We start from the raw sequence: 17,444 nt of genomic DNA, 5'->3' as shown, positions 1-17,444 counted from the left end.
GCTAACAACTAATCATTTAATCATAAATCGATACAAATTATGTATATGTTATATGTATACGTATTATGTACCTGAAACGTATATGATATAGGTATCAGTACCCTTCCTGGGATTTATTTCTTGATTTATCCTTCTAAATTAGAAACTTTTACAAAATAACAATAACAAAGCAACATACCTGATCAGGACGAAGCCCGGGCGGAACCCACGTGTACTCCTCGAGGGCACACCCTGAGTCATCGTCAGAGTGGGAGTGTCTCTGGGGGTCTAAGACTGCTTTCCCCAGCAACTTGTCGGGAGTGGAGTCCGGGGGTGGAAGTGACGGAGGTGGCAGGGAGGGGGAGACCGGCTGTGACATGCCGTCGCTGTGTTCTTCACGGGGACTCTTACAGTTTCGGCACACCTTCCTGTGAACATATTTATGAAAATGTCAGAGCATTCATGAAACATTCACTAGTTATAGCAAAGAGCGTATAAAGTATAACAAGTATGTTATAGAAAAATACATTTTTTGTCAGTCTTGTTTGGAGACTCCTTTACATTTTAGTGAACCATATTTTTAATTAATATTTCATTAATATCCATCAGAACGCATTTATAAATGATACTCTTATCAAATGTATATTTACATCTTCAAATATGGCTAAATACATCTGGAAAATAGTGAAACTAAATAATAGTTCTCAATACTTCTAAATGAAATTATTTCAATACAATACTTTACAATGTGAAATTCTACTGACTCCAGTCTCTCTACCATTCTAACAAATATGAGTTGGAAAATATCTTCAGTAGAAACTCCTGTTCTGAAAAGGGAATAGTTAGGCTAAATCAGGTGGTGGACTACTTGCTAAATTAGGGACTGGTATGGCCTCAAAAATGTAAATATAATTTTTTACGCTGTTAAAGTATCTTGTTTCTGGTTAACATTATTTAAATAAGCATACATTTTTTAAATGCCAGCTTTATATCGGAAGAATTTAAATAAGGAAAATGAGTTGAACTAATTTTGTATCAACCTCAGTAACAGTAAACTGTATCAGAGAGGTCTTCCTGTAGAAGGATCTCCGTACTATACCAGCAATGCAGGTCTTATCATGAGGTTAGCAACTTTGGTGTTGTTGAAAAACCAATAAGGTTGTTCTGTGTTCAAAATAATTTTAACATGCATTTTACTGTACTGTCTTTCATTTAGCCTGAAGCGCTATAATGGCGACAGCAAATATCCTCTCAGATATTTGCTGTCTGAAATATATTGTGTGAAATAACGTTTATACTAATGATTAAAGTATGAACCTTTCAATTTATTAAAATTAATAAAGTGTCCTTACATGTTTCTAATTTTTAGATAATATTACAGTATTTTACTCGCATATTTATTTCCTAACTAAAAGTTTCGTTCTAGTTAAGGCATGATCTAGTCTCAGGATCCAAAATTTTGATCATATAAAAGTATATGATATATAATCTATAAATATATATATAATATTATATTTAATATTTAATCTATATATAATATATAAATACTTTGACATATAAAAACGCGGTAAATTATGGATGACAAGATTTTAAAGATAACTTTTCGAATATCTGATATCAATAGGTCAATATGTTATTTTACTAACTAAATTAGTTACTGTGCACTGAATATAGTAATGAACAGTTTTATTCCCCAATGTATAGTTTCTCCTTGAGCGTTAAGATAGGACTAGACATAGAATTGAAAGATTAGAACTAGTCTTAAGTTTAAGTACCCCACCTGACCCCATTAAATGGAACGTGTACACCTACAATCAATCATAATACTCATTGTAAGCACAATATGAGTTGCAATACTCATAACCAAGATTACGCAAAACAATAGTATTGCAAGATTCCAGATTGTCACAGACTTTATATATCTCTAGGAATACCTCAGTCAAAGTCCTAGTCTCTCTTTGAGAAAAGATAGAGGTCATAGATCACCCTGACTGAAGTCCCAAAGGACACCCTAAAGTAGCTTGTATACGAGCCGATGTGAACATATCTCAACCCAAAGGAGGAGTATCTCATTAGAGTAAATGACCCGGCAGCGGACGGATGATGCCACATTCTTTCTCCCCCCCCCCCCCCACAAGGTCTAGAGTAACGAGGCCAAAAATTGGCACCGTCAAAGATTCTGGCGAGAAAGCAATTAAAAGTTGGAACGATCATTAGGCAACTAATCAAGCGTCCTGGAGTCATTGTTTATGACGTTTTTATTGTTATGGTGGACGTTAACGGTGGAAATAGGGGAATTTAGGGAACCGTTCTACACCAAGTTATTTCGCTCGTAATCGTAAAGCATCTTTATATCTTATAAAAGCGGGCGAGGTATAAGTTAATCTTGAAATAATATCGGTTATGTTTTAAATTAGTAGTCTTCTTTTATCGAGGAAGAATAATTTGAAAGGGAGAATCGAGATCTGCGAGGCACGTAAGTCAATACCTTTTTTAATTTAAAGATGCACAAATCATAAAAGTAAGGAAGAAAAAATAATTATTTTTACTTTTGTAATTGACTAACTGATTTGCATCGGAATCAGCGAGCAAATGCATAGTCTATTAGCCAAGGACCAATACAATACAGTAAGTCATATTGTGTTTACTGTGGAACGGAACCAGAATTTAGAAATTTAATGCTATCAACTCTATATCTATACAGGATTGACAGCCTCATTGCATAAGTAGAGCCTACATTTATTGAGAACCCGACAAGACATTCTTGAAATCATGTCCACCTGTGTGATAACTATTGATAGAAATTCATTGTAAATTTAAAACTTGATACATAAAAACCTCTTGACCAAAGAAAGAATCGCATTGATTTTGTTGGGACCAAATGTCAAAGGGCAGTCCGCCTCTACGATAACTCTTTCGTTACTTTCTGTCGAAGCCTTTAATATTCATTTGTATTGGTTGAATTCTTCACAGATTAAAATTCAGTCGTTTGGATACCTATTTAACCGATAATCATTTTATTTTGTTACTGTAAAAAAGAAACAATACTAAGAGCGAAAATTCCTTTTAGGAGGCAACTGCTTAGTAATTTCTCAAAGAAATACATTATTAATGCCATCAATAATTTAATTTTCTTCATACAACTAAGTGAAAAAATATTTGCCTGGGTGTGGAATTAATTACACGTAGAAATCCTTAGAGATTATTGACTTTCAGCCTCGTTCAAGAAAATTGGAGACAGGTTTAACTAAGTGAGTATAGCCGAAGTAATTAAAGAGTTATTTTGAATCCACGATTACCTAAAAAGAATTTATAATGCTGAATTACTAATTAATTACTCTTAACTTAAACCTTCCTTACCTATAGTACATTTTGGACCATAATCTATAAACTGTATAAATCAATAGTTTTATTTAAAGTAGGTACTCTTTAAAAATATAATTAAAATACCACAATATTAAGTACCAGTACATTGTTTTAAAAACAATTTAATTAGGATGTGAGACACACAAATGTGAGAATGGTTATATACTTGTAGAAGTACTTATAGTAGTTTTGGAATTACGAGTACATAAAAAAATACATTTTCATAAACACACTACTGTATTGTTATGTGAAAGAGTGACCTAAGAGACATTCTCTTCATTAAATCAGTTGTCTCAGTCACTTCATTTTTGCAAATTTTAAAATAACGCTGTTTCAATATTTAAGTGCATAGATAACAGGTGGAAAGGTAAAGTTTAAAATGGTTGCAGTGATAATTCAACACAATTTTCAAACCATTTTCAGAAAATCTTAAATTTTATCACAATAAAACCATGTAAATCGATGCTTACACCGTCGTTAACCACGACATAACATTACATACAGCCTGTAATAATCTGGAGGTCAGCGGTTAGAGGTAAGAGGTTTAGGGGATGATCCAGGGGGATGACGCAGTAGGAGTAATTAGCTGGTAATCCGAGCTACCCATTCTACTTGACTTCCATAGATCAATAGCCCCCCCCCCATTTCCACTTGACCAGATTAATCAATTACCAGGGACTGATTATTCAAGTGTAAACAATGAGTGGTAAACAATACAGAATTTGATTACTTTTAAGTACAGTGCAGTTTATTAGGTTTATGATTTATTAAGGGCGGTAATCAAGCCATAATCATAAATATTTATTGCAGTTGTAGTGGTTTAGAAAAATCCTACTTTATCCATTTGCAACACGCTTTTTATCCTGAATTTTGGATATAAAGCGCCTTTCATTTTGGAATAAAGAACATTTACCTTCAATACCAGCGCAGAGAAGGTTATTGCGTAAGGCTAAGCCATCACTAGCTTCGATGCTAGTAAAGTTAGTAGTCACTAGCCTCGATGCTAGTAAAGTTAGTAGTCAATTATAACAAAGCCAATTTGCATTGCATAAGCACAAAACTTTAATTTTCTTAAAATAGATAGACTAAGACAGAAATAAAGAGTCAACAGTACTAAATGGATTTGGTGGAAAGTATCAAAATATGAACCTATAATCTTTCCTCGAGTCATAATTTTTCTAAGCCTCACACATATGATCAGTGGATCATACGAGTATAAATACCCTTAAAGTGGTCACTTTTAGTCTGTTTATCTGACTAGGAAATACCTATTTTATTTGTGTCGCTCGGGTCAGTTACTTTTTTAAATTAATCACAGAAAAATAAATACTCTGGTTTGTTTGTAGCTATGGTATTAATGTATACCAGTCTAAATACACGCCAATTACTGTAATAGGCCAAGAGACGAAAACTGTATTAGCACTCAACCTGGTGTTCCTTTACAAAAATATAGAAATTCCTTTACATAAACGCTTAGAAAGAAATCGATCTTCAGGAGGGTTACTTTTGTTAGAGGTCAATCTGGGAGGGTTTAAAAAGGACGAGATTATAAAATGATAATTTTCCATTTCAGTACTCGGTAAGCACCTGCTAGAAACGTAAATAAATATTAAATGAGCGTTAGGTACACCAATAGTTACATTGAGCCGTCACGTAACTATTATTTATATGTCTGATATTTGGTTTTAAGTGTATGGAATTAAAAATAAATATAATCTGAGAAAAAATATCTTTTTATACTGTAACCAAAACAATACCGTTTTATATCGTCCTCTACCAAAATTACCCTGGCTGATGATTAATTGATTTTTTAATCAAAGTCCTCTATCGATTTAAAGAAAAACAAGGTTGTGTGATAAGAAAGAGAAATATACAAGAAAAATACTATGTAAGTTGGCTTTTGGCTCATAGTCTGTAATACATTGAATTTGAATGCCTTGTCGAACACTCAGGTCTTTTAAGAATGATTCGACTTGACTGTTCTAGAACCTCTTAACTCAAGAAATGGGGGTTTTGAGAAACACGAATATGCTTAAATACCAATATCCATAGAGCCCCTTCTTCAATTGTGACACTAATATGGTTTGAGATGTTTAATACTTTTTTTGAGGAAAACTCAATATAAAATGTTACTCTTAACAGCTTTATGGGAAGCTGCGAGACCGTCCTGAAACGATATCCATCTGCGAAAGAGAAAAGTTTCCAAACAAATACATAAATCTACAGTTTTTGTTATGAAATAGGCCTAAGCAATTTTGAATGGGATAATTATAAATAATTGTTGATGTTACAAAATAACACACGGACTTGGTTTGCAGAATAACAAAAGCACAGATAAGAATGAAAAGGAAAAGGTATAGTAAAGGAGCCGAGAGCCAATGTGTATAAGCACACGGCCTAGTTTTTTTTGTCAAATTGACAGATAAACTTTACATTAAGTGAATGTAATTAATCGTCTGCCACGTTAGTTTTTTAGAGGTCGAAATTGGAGGGTTTCAAAAGGGTTAAAAATATGAAACGATAATCTTTTCCCCATGTTATATTTATTTTAGCTTAACACGCTTGAAACCAAATATCAAAGCGTTAAGTAACCAGAACACGGCCACTTTTAGTCTCTCTGTCACGTAGTCTGTCGCTGATATAACGGCCATTTATGTGTCAGACGTTTGGTTTTAAATTATAAAAATATAAAAAATATAATCTGTGAAAAATCAACTTTTCATATTTTAACCCTCTTGATACCTCCTATATCGACCTCCACTAAAACTAACGCGGGTGATGATGAGTTCTTTTTAGGTAACATTTCTCTATAAAGTTCAAATTGGCTCTCACCTCCTATACTAATTGATTCATTTTCACAGCCTTTTTTAAAAAGAATTACCACTTTTTGTGTTGCAAGTGACAACAATGCAGTGTCTTGGTATCAACAACTAAACCGATTGTTTGTTCGATTCTCGATCTACTAATGTTTGTCTTGTCGGACGACTCCCACGATCCGATTGTTGACCTAACCGCATCGGTAGCCGACTGACGGCGCGGCGCGGCTTGAGCTTTGCTCAGTTCGGTTTGGCAGATTGAGCCGTGTACCCGAGTGACTTGCTTCACCGCATTCCTCTGACGCCGGCATCAACCATCGACCGGCGGGCCTTGTCCTGCAGGCTGAATACACTCGGGAAATGCGGGATAAACGTGATTAGCATTTGAATCCGATGTTTACTGAGGGTAATACAGTGCCGCATTCACAAACCTATCTCGGAATGCCAGCCAGCTCTTTGGGGCTATCACGATCTTCTATTGGGCTTTACGGTTCCCTATTCGTTTGCTTCCATTGTGTAATTTGTTTGCCGTGTCAAACAAGCAGCTCTATTGAGATACACTAGGCTTGACTCTTTTATAACCTCTTGGTAGGAAAGATGGGAGAAACATGAGTATCTAAATTCCTCAAACCCTTCCTTCACTTTCTACACTCCTCGGATTAAAATTTTAGTCCGTTTCAATATGGAACCATTTTATTACGAGTTAACAGTAAATAAAATGGGTTCTTAGAACACAGCATTTGGCATTAAAAACCCAAAGAAGTGTCGAAATGTGAAAATCAATTTAATAAACACTACAATTTTAGTACTCGAAAAAACATTACGTCCTTGTTGCATGATCGTTGACATAACGGAGCATTTATTATTCTTTATTTAGTATTATTGCATTTTTATTCATCTATTTAGGTGCTATTAAATGAAACATTTCTTAACACGACATGAACGTGTTATGTACATACACGAGTATCTGATGAATACAATATACTAGCGTAGCACATATTGAGCATTCCACCTTCTTTCCGTTTTCAACGTAGCCTACTCAATCAAAGTAAATATAAATAATAAATTTTTACAAAGTTTTTTTACTGCTTTTTCAGTATTAATGTCATATTTTGAAAAAAATGACACATACAAAATAATTGGTTTATAAAGGAGCTATTTTAGCTTAAGCTTTAATAGCTCAAATAAAATATTTGTTTTTCACATCGCATTTCCTAATAATATCAAAAATGCGAAAATGGCCTTGCCTGTTTGTTTTGCTTTCACGTAAATTATTCAATCGATTGTACTGACGTTTTCTATACATAAATTGATATATGATTGATATGGGCCCTGCAATGAAAATAGGCCTATTCTTATTTCGAAAATCCCTCTGGTCTATACCCCAATGGTCTATGAAGTAGCAAAAAATATCATTTTGGCCTCTAAAGTTGCGGAATATGAATTGAAAAAACGTGTTGAATGTAATCAACTGCCCTGTGTAAACAATGTTTTCTTGTATTTATTGTGTGAAAGCATACAGTAAGCTGGATAGTATACAAACTTATCTTAACCTTTCTGCAACCGCTGTTGAGCACAGAATAATAAAATATGCAGATAAGGTAATTAAAAGTTTTAGTAAATATATAGGTACTTTTAACTATACATTTTTAGAAAATATTCAGTAATGGATATAAAAGGCAAAATTACTATCCAACTTTTGCTATACATTTAAAGACTGATATAAACCCCATCTTAGTTGTCTTTTGATAGCAGTAAACTTCTCAGGGCTGTATATATTTGTATACAAGGTAAAATCAATTAAGGCTTAAAAAATATTAAGCCGTGAGTAAACTAAAATGGCCATAAATATACACTTTTGACACATTTTCTTGATCGTAGCAATAAGGCAAACTCGGAAATATAATTCACTCTAACCAGAATTGCTCATACAGGTGCGAAGCCTATGAAATTGCGTGCGAAGCCGCAGGAAACTGATAGTATTACGTAAAGTATGTACCAACTAGTAAGTAATTATAACAAATGACGGACTCTTTTATCCTAGTCAATGAAAGGGTAGGTTCAACGGATAAAAACTGTATACACGCAATGCCCGAGCCTGTATACTGATGTATAGTAATCACAAAGTAGAATCCAGTAGGTGCTCTGTTATTTCCTAGTAATCCACTAAAAGGTTGAGCTCGCTCCGAACACATCGGTCGCCACTCAGGCGTTGCTTGCTTTGTAGGAACGCGTTCAAAATATTAATACAAATCTTTCGGATAGTGAATTCTTGATCTACTTTATGAAACTTCATCACATGTTATTATAACATTTTTATGTTTTGCTCATGATATTATTTCCAGCACAATAAAGATTTACGAATGACATTGTATAACACTTGCTACTACTCAGAGAGAGATTTAAGTTTTGCTATTTTTAAATTTCATATTTGAGTAATCATTAGGTTACGTCTAGATTCATGTGATGGGACACGCTGAGATTGAAACTGATATTGGGGTTACCATAGAACACTGTTCCCTGTGCAATTCAATGAGGTCGAAATTGGTTGTCGGCTGCATAGAACACTTCTGGTGTAATTCAAGTCGTGTTGCAATATTCTTATAATACGACAGAATCAGAGGAAAATAAACGTCAGTTGTTTTACCTTCGAACGTAATTATAAGAAATAGTGATATTTTACAATTTCGAAAAGATTGTTATACATGTTAAGTTTAATGATATAGCCATTAAATATCTTGAAAATGTAACAGATGAAAACCTGCTCATCTTTGATGGATCACAATTTTTAATTAGTTTGCTGTTCAGTGTGAAATACAATTTATTCATGTCCAAGTTATAAATGTATTAATAGTTTAAAGTGATTTTATAGATGAATATTAATAAAAGCATTAAAATCGAAAAATAATGTTTAAAATAGCGCGTAAAAGAGAAGGAATGGAATACCGCTAAAACAACCTTAAGAACTTTAATAGTAATTTGGAACATTGATGTGCCATGGTAGTGCCAAACAGCAAAGTAACAAAATTAGGAGGAAAATATTTATGCAATTTGTGAGTTTGATGGTAGTGCGGCGTGGCAGTCGCATGGAACCGATAATAAAGTTAATATGGGTAGCGTTAATGGTAAGAGGCAGCGGCAGCGAGAGCAAGGCAGACCGGACAGGAATGCTAATGGGAGGTGAGGAGGCAAGAGGCATCGCTGTACAATTAGCGGTAAGCACAATTACAGCGGAACCAGTTGTAGAGTGTGTCATCTACACTAGTTGTGCTTGTGGAATAGCCGATAGGTGGGGAGGGGGTCAGGCACCAACAGCGGGGGTAGCTTGGTGGTTCCTGGCTAATGGGAGGTGAGGAGGCAAAAGGCATCGCTGTACAATTAGCGGTAAGCACAATTACAGCGGAACCAGTTGTAGAGTGTGTCATCTACACTAGTTGTGGTTGTGGAATAGCCGATAGGTGGGGAGGGGGTCAGGCACCAACAGCGGGGGTAGCTTGGTGGTTCCTGGCTAATGGGAGGTGAGGAGGCAAAAGGCATCGCTGTACAATTAGCGGTAAGCACAATTACAGCGGAACCAGTTGTAGAGTGTGTCATCTACACTAGTTGTGGTTGTGGAATAGTCGATAGGTGGGGAGGGGTCAGGCACCAACAGCGGGGGTAGCTTGGTGGTTCCTGGCTAATGGGAGGTGAGGAGGCAAAAGGCATCGCTGTACAATTAGCGGTAAGCACAATTACAGCGGAACCAGTTGTAGAGTGTGTCATCTACACTAGTTGTGGTTGTGGAATAGTCGATAGGTGGGGAGGGGGTCAGGCACCAACAGCGGGGGTAGCTTGGTGGTTCCTGGCTAATGGGAGGTGAGGAGGCAAAAGGCATCGCTGTACAATTAGCGGTAAGCACAATTACAGCGGAACCAGTTGTAGAGTGTGTCATCTACACTAGTTGTGGTTGTGGAATAGTCGATATTTGGGGAGGGGGTCAGGCTCCAACAGCGGGGGTAGTGTGAGTAATTTGCACTGGTTGACGTTGTGGAGTAGTGGTACGTTGGGGGGAGGGGATGTCAGAATGAGAAAAAAAGGAAAAGCAACAAACCAAATACCAAACAATAAGAGATTTCTTTCAAATTTTCTCAATTTTCAATCAAAAAGGTTTACCTTTATACTCCCATCCCTGCGGGTTTCGTCTTCTTTTTCTGTTTATTCAAGTCAGATATGTGTAATGTAACCTTACAAAGAGAAATAGTGATCGAGCAGTCAAGTACTCAAAATAAATAGAAAATAATAAACGTAGGCTACACTGTTCTTGAAAAAATTCAAAAGTTTCAAGATTATGTTTGTTAATGTAATAGAACTCAAGAAAATGTTTAAGCGATGCAGTTAGCTGCATGCGTATACATGTATTTATGTCGGTTCGGTTTTATATCGCAAGTATATTGACCTTGGAAATGATTATCATTTACGACTATCATTATATCGATCAAAGCAATCGAGGTCTCTATCCGAGTGGGTTTATTAAGCTATAAATATCTTTAAAAAAGTTGATCGACTGTAAAACGTCAAAACCGTCTGGTTTGGATCAAATAGATTCAGCTCCATTGCAGACAAATAATAACTTCTATAACGGTTATCCATTGTATAATAGCCTTTATATCAGAGCGATTGGACTTCCGTTGCTCTATTGTTATGTTTATGGGTTGTTATTTATTAATCTCTTCACGTGTAGTTGTATCTGAGTTAACGATATATCGAAACAATATTATCTACCAAAGACATTTGTAGCTTGTGATTGTCTAACACGGGCTACCTTAATGAAATAAGTGACTCAGTTAAATCGGACCATCTTTGTTTACTCCAAAAAATTTTCTAGGATATCCTATCAAGTTATTACGCCATCAAGTAGTTTTTAGACACTAAATAAGGGTGTAATTAAAACAATTCAGAAGAGTTGAAACGTCTTTAAGAAATCTACCTTATGGTCTGTGCCTTGAAGACACCATAATAGTTCGGGAGGGGGGATTATTTTCATTGCACAAAACACAACTAAGCTATCGTGAAATCGATTAGGGGAATTTTCCCATAAAATATAAATAGATCGTCAACACTTAAAATTTGATAAGGTGTGATATAAAAGTCACCATTTTCGATATCTTTATTTTACTGGCTCATGCTTATTATTATCAGGTCTGTATATTTTAATCTTAACCTTTTATAGTATATTACTTGTGATGAAATTATAATTTGTTGTTTATAATAATTCTCCATTTCGACGCAAGAAAAAGAAGCGTGGCTAACGATCAAGTAATTTCTTAGAAGAAATGCATCTAACTATTTCACAAAAACTAAGTTGAGTTACTAAATAATGCAAACTACTCCTCGCCTCCCAGATTCTGGTTCATTTGTAATTAAAACAAGTTAATTTATAATGAGCCCTGTTACGAAATAAACTTAGTCTAAAAACATAAATACAAGTGTAACTTTTGCTATCGCTTAGAATTGAATTGATGAATTATAAATGCATCTGAAATCAATCAATTAATGTTAAGCGATTTGGACTAACGTATTATCAATTTAAAATATTAAATGGGTTTGTTAATACTGATATTTAATGTAAATAATATCAATACGGACTGGTCTCCCATTAACTCTTCAAGAAAAAAGAAGAGTGCTGATGGTTTTTTGACGTGACAACGTCTTAAATTAGGCTGCGGCTCGGAGTCACTCATGAAAAAGTGTAACGCCCGGTAACGTTACGATGCCCGTCCAGTGTGTCATCCGCACGGGATAAAGCAGATAACTGTGGGTCCGCCGCACGTGATAAAGCAGATAACTATGTTTATTCGTGAAAATGTGGAGTGCTTAGATTCGTCATTTACAACAACTACAACAATAAAGGTAAATAATTGTACACTGATATTTCATTATCGTAAACTATGATTGATTGATTAATTGTTAGATTGACACAAAAGTTGAGAAACTGAGTTTATAGTGAAGGAAACAGGATTTTTCCGGACATTTGCCATCGTTAAGTGAAACAAGAAAACAGTAACACTACGTTTCGAGATCTGCAATCTGATCTCTTCTTCAGGTAACCTAGTTTGTAATTATGTATTAGGTTAGTTCTTTACCTGAAGAAGAGATCAGATTGCAGATCTCGAAACGTAGTGTTACTGTTTTCTTGTTTCACTTAACGATGGCAAATGTCCGGAAAAATCCTGTTTCCTTCACAATCCTTCCATCGTCAAAAATAACCTTCAAACAAAGAATTGAGTTTATAGGTTATGTCATACTATTGACAAATGTTGATAGTGTTAAGTAAATTATTAGTTTAAATCACTCTGCAATCAATCGTAATTCAGTCGATTGAGAAGAAACAGCGCGTATTGCTAGTCAAACATTTAAAATAACAAATTATAACCTCTAACCTGTCATAACAGTGCGACCAAACAAACGAACTAAACCGACCAATCACCACGCGCGGAGTTAGAATTTAACTGTGTTTAGCAAGAATTTCAAATTCCAATTTTAGTAAATGTTTTATTCAACTTTACCATTTACAATAACAAATTTTAATTAATTTCAAATTATGTACAATGTTTTAGTAAACAAAATATATTTCTATAGTTAAAATTTGTGCAATTCTTATTTTCATTCAACTCCTTGTTCCTATTGTGCAATTTAATAATATTCATATCAATAAATATTCTACCGAGAAAAAGACGTTGTCACGTAAAATCTTCGCCCGTAAAACCGACTTTACAGGCAACCATAATTTTTTTTACCAAAGAGAAAATAATGTAAGCTTCTTGCTCAGGAAGACAGGATTTTTTATAAAGTAGCTTCTTTAATTTGTTTTATTTACATACTAAAATAACATGTAGGCCTAAGAGATTAATACATATAATATTTATGATTAATGTGTGTCTCAAATCATAGCACCATTTAATTACAAAATAGATATTCTATTTCTAAACCTAAACTTATCTATGGTTTAACACTATCACAATTTAGTAAAATACTTCTACGAATTTTTCAGTTATTAAAATTACAACACTATGGTGTGGTTGGCTCGTCCTTATTTAATATCTTAGATTTAAAACCATAACTAATCAAATAAATAAAAAAAAAAAAATAACAAGAATATTTTCAACCCAGTCCACGCCTAATTAAATCGGAAAAGAGGCGGAAAATGAATGGTAGAGCCGAGGAAACTAAATTAGTTAACATTCCTGCTGGGCAACTGACCAATTACAAATTACTGGAATTCAGAGGAAATACGTAGTGGAGACTGTGCCGCAGGTTGAGAGCCAAATGACAGAGGGAATAGCCAGTAATTATTGAAATGACGGGCAGGCTTCTGAGAACCGTAATGCGGTGATTATAAGGACATCATTCCCGCTAGCATCTGCATGCTGTGTAATTGTCAGCTTTGGGCGGGCATTCATGGCTTCATCTAGGCTGCGGAATGCTTATCATAGACAGCATATGCCTAGTAATTGTGCCTCAATGGGACAAAATATAAGTAAAGATTGATTTTTGTCATGCTTCATGCTGTTACGCTATATTACTATATCGAATAAATCGATACATCCAGATCTTGGGGGAATATAAAAGAACATTGGAATACCATAGGCGTATTTTCTATTTAATATCAGACAGAATCTAAAAGCAGTAATCTAGTCTTGTTTTTACATGGATATGGTTGTAACAATTAACGCTTTATTTTTAGCTTAGTTTATAATCAAACGAGTTCATTGTGATCGTTTATACTTTTTCAATTTCGTTTATTCATGAGTGACCTCTTAAGAGAAACACGCCATCGACGGTTTAACGTTTAGGAGTTCCAAGTGATTTTCGAAGGATTTCATATTGTTTTTCTGCTGTTTGTTAGTAAGCGTATTTTAAATAATGTCAGAATAGATGTTTATAAAAATAAATATTCTATCGTATATAGTAAACCAACAATACGAGTACATCGTAATATACGTACATATGAATTAAATATACATTTAAAAGTATGACCTGGCTTAAATTATCATAACTATCCATAATTATAGTTATTTAGGTCAAAATAAGTATGTAAACATTCACAAATGTTCAAGAATACTATTTTTTTAATATTCGTGATTACAGGAGTAAACTCAGAGGTTATCCAGAGGTATGTGCGGCTCTACGAACATAATTACTTTCACTTTATAAACGTTAGTGTTCCTCACAATAATTTATATTCTTTAACTAGTTATACGTGTTTTTAATTTATATATATATATATATTTTTTTTTTCTCGTTACGGAAGATGAATTGAGTGAGTTACGGTGAGTGTAGTATAGTATGTAGGTGTGTATATGTTACACTCAAACACCGAATTCGGACAATGTCCGAAATTTTTACTCACTCCCGCGATGTGGACAACGTGAATTAACCCACGTCGCGGATTGAGCATTTTTTTCGGACATTGGCCGAAGCGAAATACCCAGAACGCGTTGTGGGTAAGCGAAAGTACTCAAGAGACGAAATAAACACGTTCATCGGAGATTGAGCAAAACCATAATACCCATAACCCGACGTGGGTAATCTAATTTGCCCACGTCGGGTTGTGGGTATTTGTAATTTGCGCAAAACGCCGAAAAGCCTCCAAACACAACCATACCATACCTACACTAATTCCATTATAACAAGTAAAATAAAATCAAATTTTCCTTGAAATTCCATTTTATTTCAATCAAAACAAAAACTAAACAGTAAAATACAAGTATCTTATTATTGAAAAATAGAAAAAAAAGTTATTTTTCACACATGTACCACTTTCAATGTTTATTAAAGTTCTTTTCAGAAAGTATTCACTTTACTTGTTAGCACAAGAAGTGCTACCGTGACATTTAGAATTGCATTTTAAATTTGATTTTACACATTTGCAAGATCTGCCCGAACACTTCTTCTTGCATCCACATCTGATGAAACCTTGTTTGGACCCGGATGACTTCATTGCTTCTTTACGGACATTGAGCTGTTCATCAGGTACATCGATGTTATTAATAAATTTATTAGGAGCTACCTGGAACTGGTTTCTGGAAAAACTGTTTGTCAAGAACTCCATGCTTTGTACCAAGGGTATAGGAATCATCGTTTCTTATTTATTACAACAGCCCATTACATTTCTTGGAGCTTAGTCGGCCCCGGTCGACATCAGGAATGTTTACCAAAACGTTATCGCCGACTGAGACTGGAGTTAATTTTCTTTCAGTACGCTTTAACATTTTGGCTGCCTGACTTTTCAATGCAGTTACACAGTTTTCTCGTATTGTGTCTATGGCAGATTTTCTTGAGCAAAGAGATGCACAAAGGTAAGCCTAGGTCTTCGTTATTTAAAACTTCATAATGTATGTGCTGACCACATTCAAAACAGCTGTTTGCTTTGTCACAATCTATTGCTTTGTCACAATCTATTGCTTTGTCACAATCTATATTACAGAGTGTTAAGTTATCGCTGGACATAGTTTCTTTTTCTACGTGTTCATTGTTTTCTACAGTCCTTGTCAAAATCTCCGAAGCATCTTCATCCACAGCATTTATTTCTTCGTTGTCTTCTTCATTAAAACTTTTTTCAAGCTTAGAGAACTCTCCTTCTAGTTCTTCCTCAGTAGTTATTTTTTTTTACGACGTCGGCTGTCAAAGGGAATCTAATAATCCATTTTTCTGTGGTGAAACCAAACATTGCCTCATAAGGGGTTCTCTTGATCCCACTGTGGTAACTGTTGTTCTTAGTATTCTGAATGATCCTGAGACCATTTGCCCATCCTGAGGTGTTGTTATCAGTCATCCAAGCCACAAGACTATCTCAAACGTCTTGATTGGCCCGTTCGACAGACCCTTGACTCTGCGAGTGTCTTGGTTTTTCCATGTACTAGTTTTATGGCACTCCATTTACTGGCTAGGTTCTCGATAACCTGAAAACCGTACCATTACCATTACAAAAATACTAAATTCTAGGGTGGAATCTTTTCACTACAGTAATTTGTTTTTAACCACTTACCCGGTTACAAAATTCCCGTCCATTATCACTGTGAAGTATGTATGGAGCCACAAATAAGCAAAATATATCCAAAAGGATGTCGGATACTTCATCAGCAGTTTTAGTTTTCAAGGGACGTAGAACAACAAACTTGGTGAGATGATCTTGATAATTAAGGATAAACTTGTATTCGCCGTCAGGCTCTGATTGCATATCAATTAGATCCACCTAAAATACAATAAAAATACATAAATCGACTCAACATAAATGTTATGTCAACTATACCCATATACCTCATTATAAACAACTGCCAGTGCGTAATACGCTTAGGTATTTGTCAGCAAAGGAGAAACTGTCTTATTTAGAGAAATGCTATGATATCTTACCTGGCAGCGTGAATTTTAATGCTGTCATAATGATGGGTTTTAACAACCAGCCCTTTACTTTTTGACTTTTTCTTAAGTGCGCAAGGTTCGCAAAGATCCAAATATATTTTAATTACCTCCCTGGTAATGTTACAAAATTTCTATTTTAGCTCGGCTTCCATAGCTTTTTCTTTTTTATGACCAACTCGTAAGTGAGCTGAATGAATTGTGTCATACATTTGATCAATGCGACAGAAATATTTTATATCTGTCATTTCTTCAGTTGTTTTTTCAATCAACATTTCTTTATCGCCAATGTTTATGACATCAAACCGATTGATTCGGCGATAATCTTTAGACATCAAGGACTGACCATTTTTTCCTCTTCTGTTTTGCCTCCTTTACTTCGCTGATAATTTCTTCATAGCGTGGCTCCTCGATAATAAAATTTTCGACTTGTGAGACCATTCTTCTTGGACATCAGATCTTCCAATTTACTGTGAAATGATTCCTTCATTTCAAACAAAATCACAAAACACAACAGCACTTTAAAATAAGTCAACACACGCCACTTACGCACAGAACAAAGAAAAACTGCTTGTGTATAACGACAGTGCACTAATGTCAATGAAAATAGACAGTAGGCCTATTTGTTGCTAACAGTGACGATAGTGGGGGGGGGGCGCATGTCTCGACCTGCACGTCTGGACTGTGGGAAACGGATTTCGGCGTTTGCGCAAATTACAAATACCCACAACCCGACGTGGGCAAATTAGATTACCCACGTCGGGTTATGGGTATTATGGTTTTGCTCAATCTCCGATGAACGTGTTTATTTCGTCTCTTGAGTACTTTCGCTTACCCACAACGCGTTCTGGGTATTTCGCTTCGGCCAATGTCCGAAAAAAAATG

The 17,444-nt window shown here is 35.1% G+C and overlaps 1 protein-coding gene across 3 annotated transcripts in view; it reads right to left on the bottom strand.

Annotated features, from left to right (window-relative positions):
• The window catches only part of LOC124355116 (protein espinas-like), a 360,974-nt gene that overhangs the window by 36,003 nt on the left and 307,527 nt on the right, over positions 1 to 17,444 (bottom strand). For all 3 annotated transcript variants that reach the window (XM_046806074.1, XM_046806075.1, XM_046806073.1), the window contains one exon: positions 179 to 407. In XM_046806074.1, coding sequence (XP_046662030.1) covers positions 179 to 407 — 229 coding nt within the window. The remainder of the gene's footprint in view (positions 1 to 178; positions 408 to 17,444) is intronic.

The sequence above is a fragment of the Homalodisca vitripennis genome, chromosome 2, assembly GCF_021130785.1.
Source record: "Homalodisca vitripennis isolate AUS2020 chromosome 2, UT_GWSS_2.1, whole genome shotgun sequence".
Classification (NCBI taxonomy): domain Eukaryota; kingdom Metazoa; phylum Arthropoda; class Insecta; order Hemiptera; family Cicadellidae; genus Homalodisca; species Homalodisca vitripennis.
The sequence above is the reverse complement of the archived record's forward strand: the minus strand, read 5'-3'. Positions and strand labels throughout refer to the sequence as shown.